Source organism: Arachis stenosperma, chromosome 4, assembly GCF_014773155.1.
Source record: "Arachis stenosperma cultivar V10309 chromosome 4, arast.V10309.gnm1.PFL2, whole genome shotgun sequence".
NCBI classification, from domain to species: domain Eukaryota; kingdom Viridiplantae; phylum Streptophyta; class Magnoliopsida; order Fabales; family Fabaceae; genus Arachis; species Arachis stenosperma.
In genome coordinates, this window is record NC_080380.1 from 126,512,859 (window position 1) to 126,536,570 (window position 23,712).

Genomic DNA, 23,712 nt, shown 5'->3' on the forward strand with positions numbered 1-23,712 from the left:
CACCTAGTGCATAATAAATATCACGTTTTCTCAAAACATGAAATCTCCAACTACAATAGTGTATAATTTTATTTTAAGGACAATCCTTATTGAACATGATTATAAAAAATCTAAGTAACCATTAGATCTATCTTTATAGAATTGTTATTATACAATAGGCTATTCAATTTCGAAAAGTTGTTTGACGATCAAACCTTTTATACTTTCAAAAAGTATATCCTCTATTGAGTGGTATACAATTCTAATAAAAGTAATTGTACTCCCACTCTTTCTTTAAGATGGAATCCCTTTTCTAAAAAAGAGTTTAACCTCCTATCACAGACACTTTGTCATAAGAAGAGTGATAAAAGTAATCTCATTATTTATTTAGGGTAACCAATAACTCTCATTTATCGGACCTAATATCAAGTCTATTGTTGTGCAATCTCCTAACACATATAAGACATCTCCAAACTCTAATGTTCTTGAGTTTGAGTTTATGCCCTTTCCATATCTGATATGGAAAAAAAATTGACTTAGTGAGAAATTTGTTAATTTAGCAACATTTCTAAAACGTAGTCTAAATATTTAACAAACACTTATCTTCAAATAAATCAAATTCCATGTTTCTTTAAACATGATGGAGTACAGAGAGTACTAGTATTTATGTGTTGAGAATCTCATTCTCTATTCAATAGAATATAAATTAGATAATTAGAGATTTTACTTTAATCTCTTATAATAAAAATACTCAATATCTTTATTATTGGTCAAACTAATCCTTAAGAATAATTTTAATTGGCATCCTCAATACTAATATTGAGTTTGTCTAAAACGATCACAAACATTAATCATATTAAGGCCAATTATAAATTGTTTGTAACACAATAAAACTCCAAAAATGCTTGCAAGAATAATTCTCGCTAAAGCCATTTGGCTAATGGCATTCCAACTTCTAAAGTTGTTTAATTCAAAATATATTGCCTAATACTCCTACTAATTTAAATAAAATATTTGATAGTCGTACTATCTTGCTTTGGGCATTATAAATCTTCTCAAGATATTTAATAATAAATAGTAGGTTGTCTTTGAAATTGGAATTCATGATTGTCAAAACAACCCATGTTGCAGTAAAGTAATGTTCCAAATTCTTCATAACTTCTAATCATTCCATAACCAAATTTATGGGAGAATATTATTTCAATAGGATTATCATGTCTATGATAACTCTTTCATACATAAGAACAATTCTCAATGTATAATCAATTTATTACTTTCAATTATGCCATACGAAAGATGGACATATTTAAAAAATATGAAAGTAAATTAAGAAATCTATATTTCTGTTAAAATTATTTAGAATCATGAATGAGTACCTTGGTTGTCAAGTTGTTACTCATACCTATTCCAAATAAACATGATTAAATTGTATCACATACAATTATAATCCCAAATAATTATCTGGTTGTCAGATAATTATTTAACTGAATTATATTTTATACCTCTAGGTTGTCTAGGTTCAAGTATAAAATTAATTCTCCTTATGCATCATCATATACATGAATAAATTCTATCCGTGATTGCAAGTCTCCTAATCGTCAGGTCGTTCCTTGTAAACAAGAGATAAATTTATTTTTTTAACAATATCCTAACTTTTAGAACTTATCTCTATTGTTAGAGATTTTCTACCAGTATTCTTGGATTAAATTTTATACTCCTAGGTTGTCTAGGTAAAAATATAAAATTAAATCCTTAATACATCAAATGTATTCACTGATTATTATCTTGAAAATAAAACTCCTGATTGTCAGGCCGCTCTTTATAATCAAGAATATTAGAAAAACTAATTTCTAAAATTATAGTGTTCAAAACACATCAATCAAATCAAAATTTGATTTTTCATGTACTAACGTTTAGCCCTAAAATTTTATGAAATCAAATTTGACCTTTATATATACACTTATATATAAGAAACAAACAAAAGATATTTTGCATCTTATTCCTTTTATTGTGATCAAAATTACAATAAAATTTAATATATAAAATAAAATCAAACAAAATATTTGATTATAAATATAATTTTTATATTAAAAAATGATAATTTAATCACAATTAAATAATTAAAATAAATTAACTATTAATTTATTAGAAAATCATCTCAATGGAAACAAATACATCACATGCTTGAAAACAATTTGAATTAATCTTATTAATTCATAAACTTTAAGAAAATAGGAATAAAAATTTAAACACAAAAAGCCAAAGCTCTGATACCACTGAAGGATTACCATGTGTTCATAATACAAGCAGCGGAAGAAAATAAAGTAATCTTTAAAGATCTATTTTGTGCTTAAATTTTATTCCAATAATAAATATATATTAGATCAGATCTAAATACCTGAGTACGCTAGTAAAAAATATTTTTCTCCTTCGATGGTACGAAGGCGCTATGCGTATCCACACCGAGACCAATCTTTGCTGTCAACTCCTTGACCAATGGACATCTGATCTAAATTGAGAAACCTCTTGCAACTCTTTGCACACCATAAAATTCTTCTCCAAGAATTAGGCTCACATACATTTATTTGTGTAGAGATAAAGGAATAAAACTCTTGTTATTCGCGTCTACCTCACCTTCCTCTACTCTTTGGCATACATATATATACCATGAGATTTGTTACTGATTTTAAATTTGATTCTCAATTCAAATTTAAATCATATATTGAAATTCCAAATCTGAATCTTTCAAATTTTATGAATCATAGGGGTGTTCATGGTTTGGTTAATCCAAAAACCAAACCAGTTTTTTGGTTAACCAAAAATATAGTCTTGGTTATTAACCAAATTGGTTTTACATTAAAAAAGTGGTTATTAACCGGTTAATAAAATTCAAAACCGATTTTTAACCGGTTATTTTTAAAAAAACCGGTTTTCAAAAAATAACAAGTTTTTACATAAAAAAAACCGGTTTTCACCAAAAAATCGGTTTTTTTACCAAAAAACCGATTTTTTACATTAAAAAACCGATTTTTATATCAAAAAACCGGTTTTTACACAAAAAAAAAGTTATTTTCACCTAAAAACTATTTTTTACACAAAAATTAATTTTTTCACATACAAAAACCCAAATTTTTTTACTTTTTTTTTAAAATTAATTTTTGTAATCTAAATTAATTTTTTTTCTTTCTAAATAATTTTTTCTTTCAAATGCAACTCCCTTCGCCCTTCCCCTGTAGCCTAACTGCCTAAGAAAGAAACAAGTGCAACTCAAGAATTGGATATAGTTTATGTACAATACTCTTGATGCAAAAAAGAAAGTGAAAAATCAAGCTCAAAAGACCCAGACTAGCAAGTTTTGGTGAGTATAGCTTCAACACTAAGGATCTGTGTCATGGCTCTGAAGCATCTCAACCACTTGGCTCATAGTTGGTCTTGCATCTTTGTCTTTCTCTACACATTTCAAAGCCACTGCAACTAAGACCTTCATCTTATTCACAAAAATGACATTCCAACTGCTATAATTGTTGATACCAATGTCCCCATCCAAAATTGACATCTTATTCGTACAACCTTATCATTCCATTTCTTTTTCTTGGTCCAGAACTTGATTTAAAAAGAGCTATCAATATATATACATAGATATATAAGCCTTAAAGACAAAGCAAATAAGAATGTCACCAATATATTCTTCTCCCTGTTGCTATCTTCTACGTAGAAACATAGATAGTGAATTAAAGTTGGAGAAATTAAGATAGAAACAACATGTACACTGGTAGTAATATACACTCACATGTAAGTTACATGAAAATCAATCCACAATAAATAAAACTCCATTGTCAAACCCTTACATAACATCTACACTATTTACATGAACTCACAGAATCCTACACTTCAAGAAATTAAGAACCAAGCAGGCATTTTAAAATAAGTAGTGCATCCACCTTTCTCTTGAAAATTTTTCATGTGAAGATTATTTCATCTACTAAATCTTTGAAAATATTCTCTTCTAGTTTGACACTTACACTTTAGTTTCTTTCTTACTCATTGCAAGAAACTGCTGATAAATATCACTTTTGTCACTGAAATAAAACATCACATCGCACCAAGAGCCCACATTCTAAAATACTGTTGAAATCATCTATTGTCATTGTGTTTTTTTGCTAATCACTACATTGATCTGTCTCTTCATTTTCCTCATAAGACCACAAGAAGCAAATCTTTTCTTTTTTTCTTCATTCAAGCAACCAAGTATAGCTTTTCTGGAAATTCAGGAACAAAACATATGGCTACTTCTAATCCAGAAATAGGATTTTGTGGACAAATTAAGGTGGGGACTAGTGAAAGCAAGCACTCCTAAGTCCTATACTATACTATACTCCTAAATTGAGTTGTTTCCATTGCCTATACTATAGTTGCTACTTGCTAGAGCGAAAGATTCAAGGCAGTAAATAATGATAAGAAAAAGAAGGCCAAGGCAGAACACAGTTAATGATTTTCAGAACAAAATTCTATTTACAACACTGTATATAACACAACTAGCGCTACATATATACTATATATATTATGGTACATGCATGAACCAAAAAAATAATAAATGAGCATGGCAATCAGTTTATCAAGGATTCAACTACTACTTAGTTTAATTAGATATTTTTCAACAAAAAGTGAACCACAGTGAAGAAGAAACTTACAGCAGGATCCATTGAAATGGAGAGTTCAAATATTCAATACTGAGAGATTTTAAAATCTGCACATTCAATCCATTGAAGTGAAGAAGTCAGTATACTCATGAAGGAACAAAACAGAACAAATCAACAAAAAAGAAAATACCCAGATAACAAATAACCCAGATAAAACTCAGAATTCAGAACCAAGGGCAAGGATGAGGCTTACCTCAATTGATGAGCATGAGCTCCGACGAGCCACAACAAAGAAAGAGAACGAAAAGAGAGAAGACAAAGTCGCGAATGGAGGTCGAGGCAGAGAGACAGAGTCTCGAATCAAAGTGAAGACGGAAGACTCGAACTCGAAGAGGTAGAGGCCGACGAACCACCGGCGAGCTCCGACGAGAGGCAGAGAAGAAGGAATGTTGACGGTGGCGATTCCGCGATTGGCGAAGAGTGGATTTGTTTTTGTTGAAGAGGATTTGTCGAAGAGGAGAAGAAGTGAAATTAGGTTTTATTTTAATTTGGTTAACCGGTTTTAACCGGTTAAAAATCGGTTTTTTTATTTGGTTTTGGTTAACCTATTTTAAAAAATATGGATATGGTTTTTAAAATTGTTTTATAAAACTGGTTAACCAAAATGTAGTTATGGTTTTTTAACCGGTTAGCCACATTTTGGTTTTTTTTTGCACACCCCTAATGAATCATATCATAACTCAATTTGAAAACAGAATCAGTTAGGATCTCATCCAAATTTAGAAATAGAATAACTAATTATTCTCAAATCTCATTTAATATTCTCAATTATCATACTATTATTATATTCTTGGTGCTAGCAAAGAATATAATAATATTCCATTTTGAATTAATATAATTATTTATTTGATTAAATCAAAATAATAATTAAATAATTCTATAGCAAATATTAGAACACTCGTTAGTATGTGACCCCATAGGTTCAATACTAAGCGGGTAGTAAATTAGTCATACTAAATTTACTAATCAAGGTTGGCATCTAGCAACACTCCTCAATGACCTGATAGTATGAAGTAATATATTTTTACTAAGAACCTCAGAAGAACAAAGTATAATTCCTTCCATTTTTCTACCTCTTGGTTAACCCTTAGAGTATGGTTTAATTGTCAAACTCTAACTTGTTACCATTATTGTAATGAACTGTGAATGACTTAAGAAACTCATTTCTTCATTCATTCAATCTCCTTGGCCAATGTTTTATTCATCTCAGTCATTATAATCATAGAGCTCAAACTCTTTACCAAGAGTTGATGGATTCCTTATTGACTAATCATTAATTCTACAAGTATTTAAATCATACCCAATATCCATTCAACTAGCACCCTAGGGTATTAGGTGTCCGGAATCAAAGTATAATAAATATATTGTTAATTACTATGATTGTCGCAGGTCAAAGGAAACTCTATTACCATGTTCATCTTGAGAATATCCTATTGACAAATATGCGGTAATTATAACCATTAGGAATTCTCAGAGTGAGTCAGTTCAATGGTCATATCTCTATATGTACCATCTATATATATAATTTAAAAAATGAGATCTATTAATCTTCATCCAATGAAGACCATCATATATATATTGATCTTTTCGGATTATTAATGTCCTTTTTAATAATCCTATGACCAAGAACAATTTAGATTAAATTATAAAAGATTTATCTCTCAATATTGTGATCATTATCACAATGATAAATCTCTAAATTTAATCAAGGACATTATTATATTAACATTTTAATATAATAACGATAACAAAATATTTGATACGTGATTGATTAGATTGTGGTCATACTACTTATTCCCAACAATGAAGTGTTATATGCTTGCTAAATAATAGGAAACCTCAAATCTCTATTCCTACGTACTTTATAGTTTATATCATTTCTATCTATATTCAATTTTAATTTTTCAAACTAAACACAGCATTGTTGTGCTCCCTTGCTTGTCATTTTTTACTGTTATTTTCATTTTTTTTCTCCTTCATTTTTAGTGTTTCAATTAAACTATTGTAAATTTTGACATGGCATTTTAAATTATTCCACAATTATTTGACTAACCTACCTATATGCTCATTTTATATATGATTTTTCTTAATTTTTTCCTCCTACACATTACAAAAAGAGAAGTGTTAGGAGACCAGCAACTTTTGTATTTTGTAACTATTAATTGGCCATTAATAGTGTTTTTAATGGTGTAAGATTATATCTAATAATAAAAGATCACTCACTTTTTTTATAGTTAAGTGCTAGCCACAAAATACAAAAATTGCTGACCTCTAAACTTTTTCTTACAAAAAAATATGTTTAATATCGTTGAATTTAGCAACGAATTTAATTCACAGATTTAACAGTAATTTTTTCGATAATTACAAGTAAAAATTCATTCCTAAAATCATTTACTGTCAAATTCAAAATTCCGTAACTAAATCTACCAATAAATAGAAACGTAAAAATTAATTTTATTAGCACTAAATTTAGGATGGATTTTTCATTAAAAATTTTTGAAGGTGACACAAATTAGTGAAATGCGACATTTAGGCAACGACTAACACTTTATCGTCAAATTTATTTGTTGATAAATCCAATTCTACAATTGCCCTAAATTCAAAATCAGAAACCTCTCTCTCACTTATGCAACTTCTCTTCCTCTCCTCTCTCCTTTCCTCTCGCCGTTTTATCCCTCTCTTCTCTCTTTCTCTCTTGTCGTTTTCTCCATCTCTTCTCTCTTTCTTTCTCGTTGTTTCTATCGTCGGCCACTGTTCTTATCCTCGCAATACTGCTTCCTTTCCATAGCAAATGAGTCTCTCTTCTGCATTGTCCTAGTTGAGCCACCAGAAGTTTAAACATTGCTGCTAGGGTCTGTCGTTTTCGCCGCTACTTCGTCAGTCGCCGTTGTCATTGTTCACCGTCGTACATCCTTCAGCTTAGTGTAAATCCTCCCAAATTTTCAATGTGTTAATTTTTCGTTAAAAAAAATTCTAACACTACTCATTAATGATAGAAATGGAAAAAACTTAACACTGCCACCGCACTGTAAACATCACCACCACACTTCTACCGCAACTTAACAATCAAGTTTAGTTTTTTTTTTAATTTTTTCTGTATTTTTATATGTATTTTACTTTTTTATATATATTATGTATTTTATTAATTTTGTATTTAGTTTTTTATTTTAAAATATAAGTCTGTTTGAAATTTTAATTTTTTTAAATTTTTGTTTTAAATTTTTGTTTAAATTTTATTTTATTTTTTAATTTATTGGTTATAGTATTTCGGTTTTAAAATTGAAATTTAAAATTCAAAATTTATAATTTTTTAAAGATTCATATTTAAAAGTTGTGTTTTTATTTAGATTTATTAACGTTAATTTAATTAATTTAGGTTGTTAGGGTTAACTTTATTTTGTAATTAGATTATTTTAGGTGAATTATATTTTGTAGTTTAAATTAATATATTTTTACCAATTAGGTTCTTTATGTTGGTTAAATTAAATGACTTTTTGAATTAGTTTCACCTAGTAAATTTAATAAATTATTTTTTAATTAAGACTATGTTATTTTTTTAAAAAATCCATTGGAGATCGCTTGTCTTATCATTTCTGCAATTATATTTCGTGGGTTGTTCGTGCAGTACTCATGTTAATTTTTTATTTTTGAATATAATGAATTATTTAAGTTTTATATTAGACTTACTTTTTTTAGAATAGAGTTTTAAGATGAAAATGAGAGAAGATTGCCTAGTAGTACCTTCTCAAAATTCTTGTTTGTTAAAAAATAAAGTCCAAAATAATAAGGAAATATATACTAAAACTGTTAAGATTTGACATTTGTTTGAAGGTGTATTTATTTTATTTTATGCTTGCAACTGTTTCCTATGTAAGAATTGATACAATTTTTTGGTGAAAATCTCTAAATTAAGAGAAACTTCTGCCAAATTTTAGTTAAAATTGTTTAAAAATATGGTTGGTTTGTAAAAATATAAATTACATTTGATGAAAGATTTTAATTGTAGACGAAACTCTATTGAAATTTTTAAAAAATTTAATAAATGATGTTGTTGGTTAAAATTTAGGTGTTGGCACTAATAAAATACCCTAAAAGTCAAAATACTTTTTTTTAAAATTAATCCCCTATATTTTTTTGTTTGTTTATTATTGCTACTGTGATTGTGATTGGTTCATACTACAAGAAATTCAATTCTAAATATAATTGAATAATAAGATCAAAAACAAATAAAATTAGTATATTGAATGAATTAATTATAAATTAAAAAAACTATTGAATAATATATCTAAAAAAATAATTTTTAATTTATTTTATTTATAAATTCTTAAAATTTTTAAAATTATATTGTAGTAATAGTCATAAAATGAATAATATCAAATTTATCTCTAGTTGTATTGATTACTGAAAAAAGAAGTTACAAAATTCATATATTTTATTTTATAATAAATATTGTGCATCATGTCTATGAACTCACGCAATATCTTATAGTCTTAAAAAAAAATTTCATATAATAGGGTACATTCACTGACATTGTTATTCTTTTTTCTTACTTATTCATCTCTCTCGATATTTTGACAGGCAAAAATGTTCTTATAGTTAAAATAGAGGAAGAGTAATTGTCATTCATGGGACTTCTCAATTATCACCTTCTACTTCGACTACTTCTGAGATCTTATAGGCACATGGTGCACAAAATCAGTCTTTCATTATAATTCCTAACCCCTAAATATGTGGGTCCTGTTGTTGCGCCAGTTATTCCTCTAGAAAGCTGTCCTACTGATTCACCAAAGTAGATTCTTTCACTATATCAACGCCACTTCTCGTGACAGACACTACGGTGCCGGAATTTTCTCATAAATCCCAGTCATATACCAAGCACAGCAAGTCTTTAGGATGAAGATTTGGTTTGATAAATTAATCGCGTGAACACTATTTTAATTGGTTTTAAATGTAATTTATTTTAAAATTATTAAACAATATGTGTTTACTAATCTTAAGTTTTCCATTGATAAGTTTGTATTGGATAACAATATTTGTACACATAAGTGTACTAATGTCATCAAACTGATGTACGACCTCTCATGGTTGAGCTCCAGGAAGATTTATGCTGAGACCATAAAGCGATGGTTTCATAAGTGGGTGATAAAATCTCTAATTATTCAAATTTTAGTTAGTTTCTATCTTTTGTTACGCTTATGTATTTAATTTCGATTAGCTAATGCTAATTGTTTTCCTGTGCAGGAGAAATTTATATAGAAAAAGACTCACGATGTCATAACCAAAAAGATTTTTTATCACCTCATGACTAGACAACCTCAGCAGATGCTTCAGGATATACGTGAGAGACAGGACCACCTTACTCAGTAGTTCCGACTGAATATTAACAAGGCACCCTAAGCCTATCTGTCCCTGTGGCCGTTGGTGTCACTGTCGCTGTTGCACCTTCTGTTGCCGGAGCTGTGTCTCTCCTCCCTCCTTTAGGTAGGTTGTCCTCATCCTTCTTCTTATTTCATCTCTGTTTTTACTTTATTTTAAATAAAAAAATTCTAATTCCTTTTTAAACTCTAATCCTATTCTCATTTTTACTTTTTTTTTTCAGCTAGCTTTGTTTTATTAATGTATGTTTATATTTTTTATTATTATCAGAATAAATTATATTTTAGTGTTCTTATTTATTGACATGAAATTATTTAAATAAGCTGTTTGTGTGCTGTGATTTTTTGGGGCAGCTCATCATTCTAATATTAATGCTGTTATTAGGGATGGTAATGGGTAGAGTAGGGTAGGGTTTAAACTCTACCCTAACCTACCCGCGGGTTGAGAATTTCTTAATCCTAACCCTATCCGCACTCTCAAGTTCTAAATCCTACCCTACCCTACCCGACCCTACCCTACCCGACCCAATCCTACCCGCAGAAACATAAAAATTTTTTAAACAAATATAAAATTTAACTATTCCAAATTTCGTACGTATTAATAAAATAGAAAATAAAATACTGAGTTTAAATTAAAATTAAAAACAATAAAATCTTAAAAAAACCCAACATAAAATTACAAGTAATATGATCATCAACTAGTTTAGTGGTTATTTTAAGTTTTTATAAGAGGAAGATTATGAGTTCAAGACTCACTTTTTTTAATATATAACTTTTACATATATATTATATAATATATTAGGGGTGTGGGTAGGGTATACCCTAAATCCGTACCTTGCCCTACAGCAGGCAAATTCACACCGTATCCTACCCTATTCGCAACGGGTAGGATTGACAACCCTATCCAAATGGGTTGGTCCGGATTGAGTATTACCAGTCTTAACTGCTATTGAGTTACTTAGACAGGGTAATTTCTTGTCATTTTTGTTAACTATTCGTCTATTTGCTTATTAGACTATTATGATTTAGTTTTTTGTGAAGTTTTTTTGGTCTATTTCTAAATGTCGTCTAGATATTGTTGACTTGAATAATATTAAATTATATGTTGAAGATAAAGGTATTGGTGAGTTGTGATATGTTTGGATAAATCATATGTAATAATATTGAATATGTTAGTTTTTTAAATTCAATTGATAATTAAAATTTTAGATATAGAAAGATATATAAATGGTTTTTTGTTGCTATTGAATTATGTCATTTATATAAAAAAAAATTGAATTTATATTATTTTAATGATGGAGTTAAATAAATTATTGATAATTTATTTTTATTTATACTATTTCAGAAAAAGTTTAGGTTACTTTAGTTTGGAATTCAAGAAATGAAAATTCACCTAATTCAGATAAATAAATTGAATGAATTGGCAAACGTAAACTCGCTGTTTTTTTTTTTTTTAATGACATAAGTTATCGTTGTTGTTATAATGATTAACATTGAACACCAATTTGTTTCACATTTGCAGGTGGTCATTATTGGATCTTAAAACACTACTTGATTAGTGACTCCCTCATTTTCAGAAGAGTAATTGTCTATGAATAATAATATAATTCACAAAATTAATAAATTAGATATAAGACAAAAAATTAAATAAAAAAAGTATATATTCATGATACTTTATTTTAACCCTACTGCATATAGTTCATACTATTATTTAATAGAGAGAGCACTAACGAGAGAATTGAAGTTTTGTTTGGTTGGAGAGAAATATAATAGAAGTTTATTTTTTTCTTTTTTATATTAGACTACAAGTATGATTTAGTGCTGTTGTTTGGATGTTAAGATTGCAAAAGAAATGTTCTTATCTAAGAAGATACCATTCAATTTTTTTTTAAAAAATTTATAAATTTAAGTTTACTATCAGATTTATCCTTGATAAATCTGATGATAACAAGTTCAAGAATTTTGTCAAATAAAAATTTATATCTGTCGCTAAATTTATCGGTAATTAGCGGCGAACGAAAAAATTTGCCAATAAATAATTATTGACAAGGTTTATACCATCAGATTTATTTCACTGTTAAATTCAACGATAAACATATTAATACTGTCGTAATTTTTTTTAGTAAGTATACGAATAAATTCAATAATATATCCGACGATTTTTTTTATAGTGATAAGTACATTTTTTTTGTCATTTCTATTTATAATTAGTATACTAAGTAAATAAGTTATTTTTCAACCAATAAGCTCCCAAACAAATTTTTTTTACCTTCCTTCCGTGCCTTATTTGGGGTTATTCTTTCATATTGAAACTGCCATCTTCAACCCTTTTCAATCATTTTGATTTCAACTTTTAATTTTTATATTGATGCCATTTTGATGTTGGTCTTCAGACCCTTAGGACCAAACATGTGAGTAAATTTTATGTTTATAATTATATTTTATTTATGCTATTATAAGTTATAAATTATATTTATAAAATTATAATTGAAGAATAATTTTTTTAAAATTATATATTTTGAATTTATTTGAAAGGTCTCGTATTAAAAAATCATAGCTAATAATAGTAATAATGATAATAACGTTAATTTAGATGTATCTGGCTTAGCTTCAATTAGCAAGGAATTTTTAGTCTAACGTGTAGGTCAAATGTTGAATTTGTTATTCTATATAGACACACGAGAGAAAAGAACTAAATGGAATCGTCCAAGTGTGAACTATTTGATTTGATTTCTGCATTGAAAATTTTTTTATTGATTCATTTATTTGTATAAATTATTATTTTTAAATAAAATATATTTTAATAATACTGTTCATATGATCTCATGTGAATTATAAATGTATTATTTAATCATTTAATTGTAAAATTCACTTGGTTTATTTAAAAATTTTCAGGAACAAATAGTCAGATATGTGTGAACTTTCCAAGAATAATTATCTGTAATAAATAGTACTTATTTTTTTTATTATGTTTCTAGATGATATATACTTCACATGTTACAGACAAAAAAAATTTAGTAATGTTTATTTATTTTATGTTTTTATTAAAAAATAATAAATAACTTATTTATTTTAGTACTTGTATTTTTTTTAAATATTTATAACATTTTTATTTCGTTTAAATTTAAATTTGTTAAGTATTATTTTTTTGAGCGTTTGTCATGGCTCATTTTAAACCGATGGATCAAAAGTGAGAAGTCTTTAATGAGATGATTTACGAGGTTCGTTGTGCTCAAATAAAATAAGGATAGGCGTACCAATGTGTAGCAATAGCCAATCGTGTCAATAATCAAACTCTTGGCAAACTTATACGTACATGTTTACGAGGGATCATTGGAAGAATGCTAAAGTTTCTCCATTAAAATTATTAAAGTCGATGGATTTATCCATAGTATGGTCAAAGTTCTTGTCAAGCATATCTCCGTGCTTCCGAGAAGGACCATTGGAAGAGGTGGTGGAGTTTCTCCTAAAAAACACTATCTATGCTGTAAATTTAAGCGTTAATCATAAAAACGTTTTGAATGAAAAATTGACTAAATTTAAATTCGAATTACGTTAAAATTTATTATATATTGATAAATTAATTATAATTCTAATCTAAAGAAGTTATTTTTATTATTTTTTTGTTATTTACAATATTTTTTAGTCCAATAAACAAAAAATTAATCTGACACGGATATAAACTTCGTTTAAGAGTCTATCATTAATCATTCTAATTTTTACACTTATTTAAACAAACGAGTAAACCAATCACTCAATTAACCGACATTGGTTATGTTATCTTCATAATTGATGAATAACAAAATGATAAAAACTCAAAGCTGGCCTAATTCTAACTAAATAAAACAATTTAAATTTAAAATAATAACAAACTTATCATATATTAAAAAACGATGTTATGCATAGTGCATTACACAAATAAGAAACCCTAATTACGTATAAATTGAAAAATTAAACTTTACTATTTTCAAAATTTGAACAAGGAATTTAAATGATAGCAGCCACAATAATTTGGAGTAGCATAATGAAGGGTGAGTGGGAGGGTTGAGGGATGGTAGAAGCAGGCACGTGGATGAGTGTGAGAAAAATGAGAATTTTGTGGAGTTAACGCGGTTTTGAAGGGAATCTGGCACGTGACAGGGAAGCTAAGTTCCATGAAAGAAAGTGGCTATATTATAAAGAAAGATAGATAGATAGATAGATAAAGCCATGGAAGCTCAAAGTGGTTCCATTCTATTGTTTATATGATTTAAATCCTTCCAAAACTACGAATCGATGTCTCAAACAAACCTCTTTTAGCTGTCAATCCATCCAAAACATTACCCTCACGGGACTTCCTTAGCTTCCTCTCTTTCTCTCTCTTCTATTTCACTTAAATACCCTTCTTCACATTCATCATCATCGTTAAGTGATTCTCTTTTAACTTTTTATACTTTCACAATATAACTCCATCATAAACTGTGAAAATTCAATTACAGTCGACTTCACGTGAAGTTGATAGCTAAAAATCGTTAGATGAAAATTTAGTCAAATTAACTAATGACTTTTAATTATCAATTTCATATAAAGTCCACTGCACCTGAGTTTCCACCTGAAAGGATAGTAGTGGCGGTTAAGAGAGCGGTTTTAGATTGTACTGCAAAATCGGTTTAGAAATCACATTGCTAAAATCAATTTATTCAATTAATTAATGTTATGCACATTTTTAATTTTAAACTATTGATAATTCGTTTTGTAAGGTTTAAAATCACTGTGAAATCCTAAAATATCGCCACTAATTCCTGCCTCTCTTGTACTAAAAAGAAATCTTGTTCGGGCTTTGGGAAAGTGTGAAATGATGAATGTAGGAACGGATTATGATTTATGAGGTAGATAAATGTTGTTTTCACGAATTATGAGTGCTTCTTAATTAAGATAGAACCAGACAGAAAACAATATTGTTATATATATAATAATAAAATAAAACAGTAATTTGATTTCACATTATTTCTTGTTATTAGTAAGATTTAGCAAGCTAGTTTAATGTGTGTAAGTAAGTGCGATGTCTTATCATTTTATATAAAACATAAAGGGTGGTTGAAATAGGAAAATTATCATCCTTCATTCTTATCAAAACTATTTTAATTTATATAATATATATGGTGGATTTTAGTACGTCTATGTCACGATAGATATGATGATTATGTAAGTATTGTTAAAATTAAAATTAAATTTGTTATGTAACACTTTTTTCTAGTAATATTTTTAAAAAATGTTGTTTAATAATAAAAAATATTACTTTAATTTTAACAATATTTTTTAAAATATTAAAATTACCATAGTTACCATATCATAGTCCTACTAAAATGTATCCTATAATATAATATATGTATATAGAAGGAGAGGGAAGGGGGGATAATGAGGTCAATTTAGTAAATGACTAGTGAAATGCATAATTTTGTTGTGGGGGATACTTGGGTAGTCGTCAAGGAAACAAACAAGAGATAACATATATAATTTTGTAACCTCAAACATTCTATATATATATATTAAAAAAAAAAAGCAAAAATAAAAACGCCAAAGCCACATATGGGAATTGATGAGTAAGGGTATATAGACAGAGACCTTGTAAGAAGTTATCAGAAGAACAAAAACCAAATACACAAAAATTATTGAAGTGAAAAGCAAAATAATAACAATAAAACTAAGAAGAAGAAGAAGAAGAAGAAGAAAGCATGGCTTCTAGTAGGGAGAGAAGAAGGGAGGCTCTTCAACAAAAGTTGAATCAACTCCGAGATGTTACAAATTCTAGTGGTGTATGTAATAATTGATTCTATATTATATATGTAGGTTTATGTTCATGATGAATTAATATAACACATATCAATCAAGCTCATCACTATTTTTACTCAATTGCAAAAGCTTCTTCATATTGAATTTTATTTCTTTTGGGATTTATTTTGCAGGTGAACAAAGCTTCAATTATTGTGGACGCATCCAGATACATAGAGGAGTTGAAGCAAAAAGTGGAGGGACTGAATTCCGAGCTTGTAATCCCTGAAACATCTTCGTCAACCTCTCAAATTGATGATGAACTACCTATGGTGCCTATTTTTTCTGTATTTATTTCATTTGATTATTTTATAATATCTCTTTTATCTTTTTTCGGCAATTTTTTCATATACATGAAATCGTTCTCAAATATATCAAAAGTTTTTAATAATGGATAAAATACAAACAGAATATGATAGTTACTTCAACAAAGACATCTTCATATAATGATATTGTAAATCGTTAAATAATTTGATATGTTTGTTTAAAAATTATCTAACAGTTTATAACATTATCTTCAAAATGTCTTTTTAAAAATAAACACAAAAATAAGGACAAATTGCATGTTTAATAATAATAAAATAAAATTGCAGGTGACTGTGGAAACCCTAGAAAAAGGTTTCCACATTAACGTGTATTCAGAGAAGAATTGCCCTGGTATGTTGGTCTCAATACTAAAAGCATTTGAAGAGCTTGGACTTGATGTTCTTGATGCTAGGGTTTCTTGTGAAGACACTTTCCAGCTTCAAGCAGTGGGTGGAGAAGTAAGCCAACATAATATTTTATTATTTGATTATTTTTTCTTCCTTTTGTTATAGAATATACTAATCCTATATAATTATTCATTAAGTGGTTTTGAAAAAGATCATTCATGACATAATATATACAATAATTTTTATAATTTAAATGTGTAGAATTTGATTTTTGGTGTGTCATTTTTTAGAATAAAATATAACTTCAATACAATACTTCTGTTATTTTGGATGAGTTCAGTTATAATTAAAATAAATAGTACTTATTGCTAATAATGGAAAAAAAGTATTAACTAAAATATTAGTTCAACAACTCTTTCCTTAACTGGTTTACAACTTTTCATGATAAATAGGTGTCTGACCATGAAATATGAATACCCTTGTACTTGAACAATTCATACAATAACATATATTATTTAGGGCCTAAGAGTATTATTACATAGGAGTATTATTTCAGCATGTATATATTTTTAGCAGCAAATAGACAATTTCAGGTAATATAACTAAGCAGTACTCAAGTTTTTTGTTTTTATATATATATTTTATTGTTCTTTTCTTATTTCCTAGTTGAGCCTAAGAATTCTCAAAAATGGACAAGAAATGATTCTGGCTTACAAATGCGACCTGCTGTAGTGGCATAATCTAAATCTCAATATAATAAAATATAGCTATTGGATCAAATAAATTAAATTAATGGAAATTACTTAATGTATTCTTCTTCATGGATTGAGACTTTTCAAAAAAATTATTTTTATATGGATATAAGATCGATCACGGTAAATTAACATTGTTCAACATTTATTTGAGCAACATAACCATATATAGAAGCTTCTTTTCAAGGTGTACTAAATAATAGAGAGAATCGATAATATTATTGCTTAAAATTAATCATATTAACACAGAAAAATGTAATTACTACATAAAATAAATGAAAAAGAAAATATAGAAGAAATGTAATATTGTGAATAATAAGAAATCAAGCTATTATAAATTCTTATAATTATTTACATATAACTATTAGTTTTATATTATTAGAGATATAACTATTTATGTATATTAATCTATTAGTTTAAAATTAAAAAGAAGATATATATATATATATATATATATATATATATATATATTATGATATGATATCAGAATTTCTATAACTTAACGATATAGACTTTGATCCTTGTTGACAAAAAAAATCAACATAATACTAATAAAAAAAATATGTTCAAAAAATTTATATAAATAAAAAAATTTTTGAATAAAAATATTTATTAAAAATGTAACTATTTGTTTGTCTATTCCTATTCATTATTTAAGCTTTTGGAAGAATAAGGATATTCACATGGTTACGTTACGTATACATTAAAATCAGCCATCAAAATTAGCCATCAATATAAAATATATATTAAAATACAAATACACATTTAAAATAAATTAAACCACACATGTATTTATACACAAATATATTGGTGACTTATTTTAATGACTAATTTTGGTATACAAATAGCATTTCTCTCTTCACATATATGTTGCACCAATTCTGTGGTGAAAGTCTTGGGTATTTAGTAGTGGTTTTGATTTTGAAGTTTTCATTTCCAGCCTTTTTCTTGTTGCTTTTGAAGTTCCAGAAATGTGCTGCTGGTTTTTAGAGTTTACTTTAAATTTTGTTTTATTTTTAGAAATATATAGTATTAGTGATTTAAGTTTTAACATACAAATTAACTAGATTGATACAACATAAAACTTCTCTCTCTTTCTAAGCTGCATTTTAATATTCTCTTTAAGACAAATATAAGGATAATAGAAAATAACATATTCTCGTTTGATTATAAAGATAGAAATAAACACTTTTTTTTTTCTGAAAACATAAAAATTTGAATATTTTCTAAAAAGTTGGGAAAAAAAAAACTATTTTCCTTTATGTCTCTTTGTCTTTATATATATTTTTAATGAAATTACATGCAAACAAACTTAAGAATTGAGGTAAAAAAAAAAAAATACAAACAAATAAATAAGCTTAAATAAATTAATTAACAAAATGAAAATTACTTATATGGACAGAAATTACTCTATCGTAACCACCCTCCCTGGGTCTCTATCTTTTTTCTCTTCTGATCTCTACTATTTTTTTCCCTCCATCGATCTTTCTATGTTACAAACAGAGATGAAAACAGTGTTTCTCTTAAATGGATTTCTCACTAGCCATATGTAGTATTGCATGCGCTATATATATATAGAGCACTATTGCCAACTAAGCAAATTAAAGAGTTGCATTATTATTAATAGTTATTATTGTCTACTTGTCAAACATGAGTACTTGCGGGAAATAAAATAACACATATTATGCATAGATACAATTGAAAATTCCTATCACGTGATTCTAGTTATTCCTTCTGAAATTTAGATTGATAAAAACTATTTGGTTTAATTTCTTTTGCAGAGTCAAAAGAACAATGATACTATTGACGCACAAGTGGTGAAGCAAGCGGTGTTGCAAGCAATCAACAAAAGTAATTACTAAATAATAATTAAATGTAATAGTATTGGAAGCACATAGAAAAAATTAATAAAAAGCTTTGTTTTTTAAATATATGTATAGTAGTATAGTACCTTTTTTAATCTTTATTAATGATTAAAGTATTTGTTAGTCTCTAGCTTTTGAATTAAGTTTTAATTTTGTTTTTAATATTTAAAATATTTAATTTTATTTTGTTTATTATTGTCCTCTAATCAAAATTAATATTTTTTTTCTATCATTATCCTACTTTCTTTTTATTTTGTTATTATTTTCATTCTCATATTGCTAAAAACATAATTGTGGCCATTAGAAATCTATTATTATGATTATTGTTGCTATCTAGAAGATTATAACGAAAAGGGATATTTTTAGAAAAAAAAATTAATTAGAGGATTAAAATAAGATAAAATAAGATGTTTGTAATAAAAATAAAATATTTTAAATATTAAAAAAATTAAGACTAAGTTCAATATTAAGTATTTAAAAAGTACTTTATTCTTTATTAATTTAAGCTTAAATTTTGTTTGTTGAAGTGAAATAATAATTTGTGGCAAAACTAGAGTATATCTTGCCCTTATACATACACAAATATAAGATAACTTAACATTTTTTAATTTAAACAAATACTTACTAAGTATTAACTGTCAATTGTTTCTTTTTTAATTAAAATGATGGCTTAACATTCTCCATTATACATATTGATTCGGCCAAGCATCTTCTTGGTTAGTGGGAAAAGAATGAATGGACAGCCATAGACTCCAAACTTCATAGTGCCATTATACACATTGACAACGAATTTTCTTACTTGAATTGGGCCTTTTGGGCCTAGAGGCCCATAGACTGATAATCCTCTCTCTTTATCTCATTTCATGCCTGGGATATGTCCATGTAATGCTTTTAGGCTCCGTTTGGTTGATGTATTTGATAAGACATAGACCCTGGGTATGTCCATGTAATGCTTTTAGGCTCCGTTTGGTTGATGTATTTGATAAGACATAGACACAGAGACACAGACATTAAAGACATGGACATAAAATATTTGTGTCTATATATTGTGTTTGGCAAAAATAAGAAATAAGACACATATATTTAAAAAAGACTGAATTATCCTTCATTCAACCACAAGTTTTACCACTATTACAATACACCTATTATCCCAAACAATGCATGTCATCACCATTAAATTTTTATTTCTTCTAATAATTTTTTATTTCTTCTAATACCATCTAAATTATCATTTAAATATTAAATATATAATTGTTCTTGAAAAAATAGAAAATTAAAGTTCAGAATTTATCAAAGATTAATCAAAATTTAAATAAATAAAAAAATTAATGTACAAATTTTTTTTGAAAAAATAGAAAAGTAAATTTAGTTGTAGAATCTAAAAGAGAAAGAGAAAAAAAAAAGATTTGGGAAGATAAGAAGACAAATTTTAAAAACTCAATAAGGGTAAAAGAGTAAAAAATTAGTGTCTCACAAGTTGTGTCTCAGTGTCTCACCAAATTGGAGGTACACAAATTTAGTGTCTCCGTGTCCATCCGTGTCTTTCAAAAATTTATGTCTCACCAAACCAAACAGTAGACATGTATCACCGTGTACTACTATGTCTATGTCTCAGTGTCTATGTCTCAGTAACCAAACGCTACCTTATAGTATCTTCATTCTTGGATTAATCAAACCTTAAGTCCACCATTCAAATTCAACAAAGTACACTATAAATCGACTTGTGGTTTAGTCTAGTGACATCTGTGAATGCTTGCTGGAAGGTACATCGGGATTTAAATTCTAATTATGACTAGGAAATGAATATATAGAACCTATATAAAAAAAAAGTGTGTGAGGATGGAATTTAGATTCACTACATTTTGAATTTTATTTTAAAGTGTGATTTTTTATTATTTATTTTATAGATAAAATTAAAAAAATTAAAAAAAATTATTCAAAAGTGAGCGATTATATTTTATCTTTTAAAATAAAAATTTAAATTCGTTAAAGTGTATGACTTCAATAAAAAAAATACATTACAACTGTCGCATATGACAGAATAGAATTTTACAAGGTACATTATTGATTTATGTAAGACATGTATGTTTTAGCTAGAGATATTAGGAGGAATAATTTGAGAATTTTATTTAATTATTTAGATTTAGATTATTTTATTAATTAGAATCTATTTTAAAAATAATATTAGTTTTATTTTTTTATTATGTATGTTATATCCAAAGATAAAATTAGAGGTATAACATTTAAATAACTCAAACAAGTCCTACTTCTGTCGGTATTAAATTTAGTTTGTTAAAGTTTTTATTTTTTAAAAATAGTTTATAAAAGTTAATTTTTAAAAGATAATTTTTTTTAAAAATTATAATATTTATGTCTAATAAATTAAATTAAAAATAACGTTTAATAAGTACAAGTAATAATAATTGTATTTAGTAAAATAATTTTTAAATTTTGAAAATATTATAATAGATATAAATATAAGAATTAAATTTAGAAATTAATTAATATATGAGATTATATTAGAGTTTTAAATTTTTATGAAAACAAAAAAGTCTTGAAAAATTTTATTTAGATATTTTAAAAAATATTCTTATCTTATAAAAGCTACAAATACAAACACATAGTCTATTTGACCTACCAAATACAAAATGAAAAATTCGTACTTTATAAAAATACAAGCACCTCTTAAAAAGAAAAAACTTTATCAAATTAAGCCTTATACCTCATAATTAAGTGTTATGTGGTTAATTATTCTTTACGAAAAAAATTGATGTGAAAAATCTTTTAGAAATTTAGGCTCAATTTAATAAATTTTTTTATCGTTTTAAAAATAGCTTATTAAAATTAAATTTTCAAAATAAAATTTTTAAAACATTATAATAGCTATGTTTAATAAAAAATATATTTGATAAAAGTTTTTAATACTTAAAATTAATTTAATAAATATAATATAATAAACACAAATTATAAAAAAACATATTTGATAAAAAATTTTAATATTTAAAATTAATTTAATAAATATAATATAATAAAAAATGAGAATGCACTTTTAAAAACACTTTTAATATTTTAAAAATATAAACATATAATTTTTTATTCCCTAAATATAAAAATAAAATACCCACGTACCTCTTAAAAAAAGTTACCAAAACTGGGCCTTATTTGGTGTGACACATATTTTTCAAACACTGAATTATTGTTACAAACTTCTAATGAGAAGTATATTTTAGTAGTATAGATTAACACTTGGCCGTGGAGCATGGAGATTACTACTATAAATGGAGAAGTAAGAAGTTCAATGTTACCAATAACAAAAATAAGTAGGTTATTTCCTAGTATACGACCAAATTTGACCCTTTTTTTTTCTCATCAAGGCCAAATTTGACTTTCAAAATATCCTATTATACTGCCTATGGGCTGGTCACGAAGCCCAATTATCATGGTTATTTCCTTTCTTCTTCCACTAGGGTCTAATTTTGATTCTGATTTTGGGCTATATTTGCCTTTGATCCATTAGATTTGTCAATTTCTGTATGGATTGGTTAATAATTGACTCCTTAATCTACTTAAATAAATATTTGCAACAAAGGCCTAGCATAGATAGTATATCTGTATGCCTCTTTAATGTTGTATTTGGTTCAAGTCCATAGTGTTAGTGTGTGTGAGTGAAGGGTGTGTAAGCTTATAATGACAAAAAAAGAAAAGTCTTTTAAATTTGAATATCATCTTATGTAAACAGTAATATATTGGCTAATAACAAACATTTAAGGATTCCTGTAGCGGCAGCGATCCAAATAAAAAGGTCCATTAGAATCCAACTCTTCTTTTTCTCTTGGCAGGGCGTTTCTTAAAAAGAAACAAAATTTCTTATACAATTACTAATAGAAATGGTAAAATAAAATTTATAGTGAGATTCTAAGATATAGATTGAAAAAATATCTACACATAAAGATAGATGTTATGTGATATTTTTTGGAGGATTTTTTACCTTAAAATAAAGAGACCCAAAATTACTTAATTCTCTTTAATCAATTTTTAAAATAAAAATCTCCTATTCTTATTAATATATAAATCGTTTTAAGACGATGTGTTTTAGATTATATATTAACGTTACATTCTAGGATGATTTATATTTAAATTTAAATTTTAAAAGTTTGTAATAATTTATGTGTTGGAGGCTAACTCTCAAAATTCTATGACAATTTATGTGTGGATTGATAAATGAAATTTCTGATTTTAAATCTCTAATTCCACCTAAGTCTAACATACTTCGTAATTATTTAAAAATTTGAAAATTCTCTAAACAATTGAATCTTAAATTTCATAATCACAAAGTTTTAACAGTCAATTATACTTATAGTCATTTACCAATCACGATCTCAATACATATTCATATTAAAATTAGATTAAATTCATCAATAGATAAATGTCATCAACCAAGTACGGAGCTAGAACTTTAAATTAGAGGGGGCAATATGAAAAGTATAAGTTGAGAAGAAAAAAAATAAAATTAGAGGGAGGCTAAATTATAAATAATGAACTTTTTATATAAAAATTATAAGTTAGGGGGAGGGCAT

The 23,712-nt window shown here is 26.7% G+C and overlaps 1 protein-coding gene across 1 annotated transcript; it reads left to right on the plus strand.

Annotated features, from left to right (window-relative positions):
• The first annotated feature begins 15,602 nt into the window (after positions 1-15,602).
• LOC130976553 (transcription factor SCREAM2-like) lies at positions 15,603-19,326 on the plus strand. Its single transcript, XM_057901443.1, has 4 exons — positions 15,603-15,849; positions 16,000-16,137; positions 16,459-16,629; positions 19,052-19,326. The coding sequence occupies exons 1-4, from the start codon at positions 15,769-15,771 to the stop codon at positions 19,130-19,132; spliced, it is 471 nt and encodes a 156-aa protein (XP_057757426.1). The 5' UTR covers positions 15,603-15,768; the 3' UTR covers positions 19,133-19,326.
• Positions 19,327-23,712: the final 4,386 nt, after the last annotated feature.

Coding starts and splice junctions, on each gene's coding strand:
- LOC130976553 (XM_057901443.1), top strand. CDS start 15,769: ATGGCTTCTAGTAGGGAGAGAAGAAGGGAGGCTCTTCAACAAAAGTTG. Junction 16,138..16,458: donor TTGATGATGAACTACCTATG/GTGCCTATTTTT, acceptor ATAAAATTGCAG/GTGACTGTGGAAACCCTAGA. Junction 16,630..19,051: donor TTCAAGCAGTGGGTGGAGAA/GTAAGCCAACAT, acceptor TTTCTTTTGCAG/AGTCAAAAGAACAATGATAC.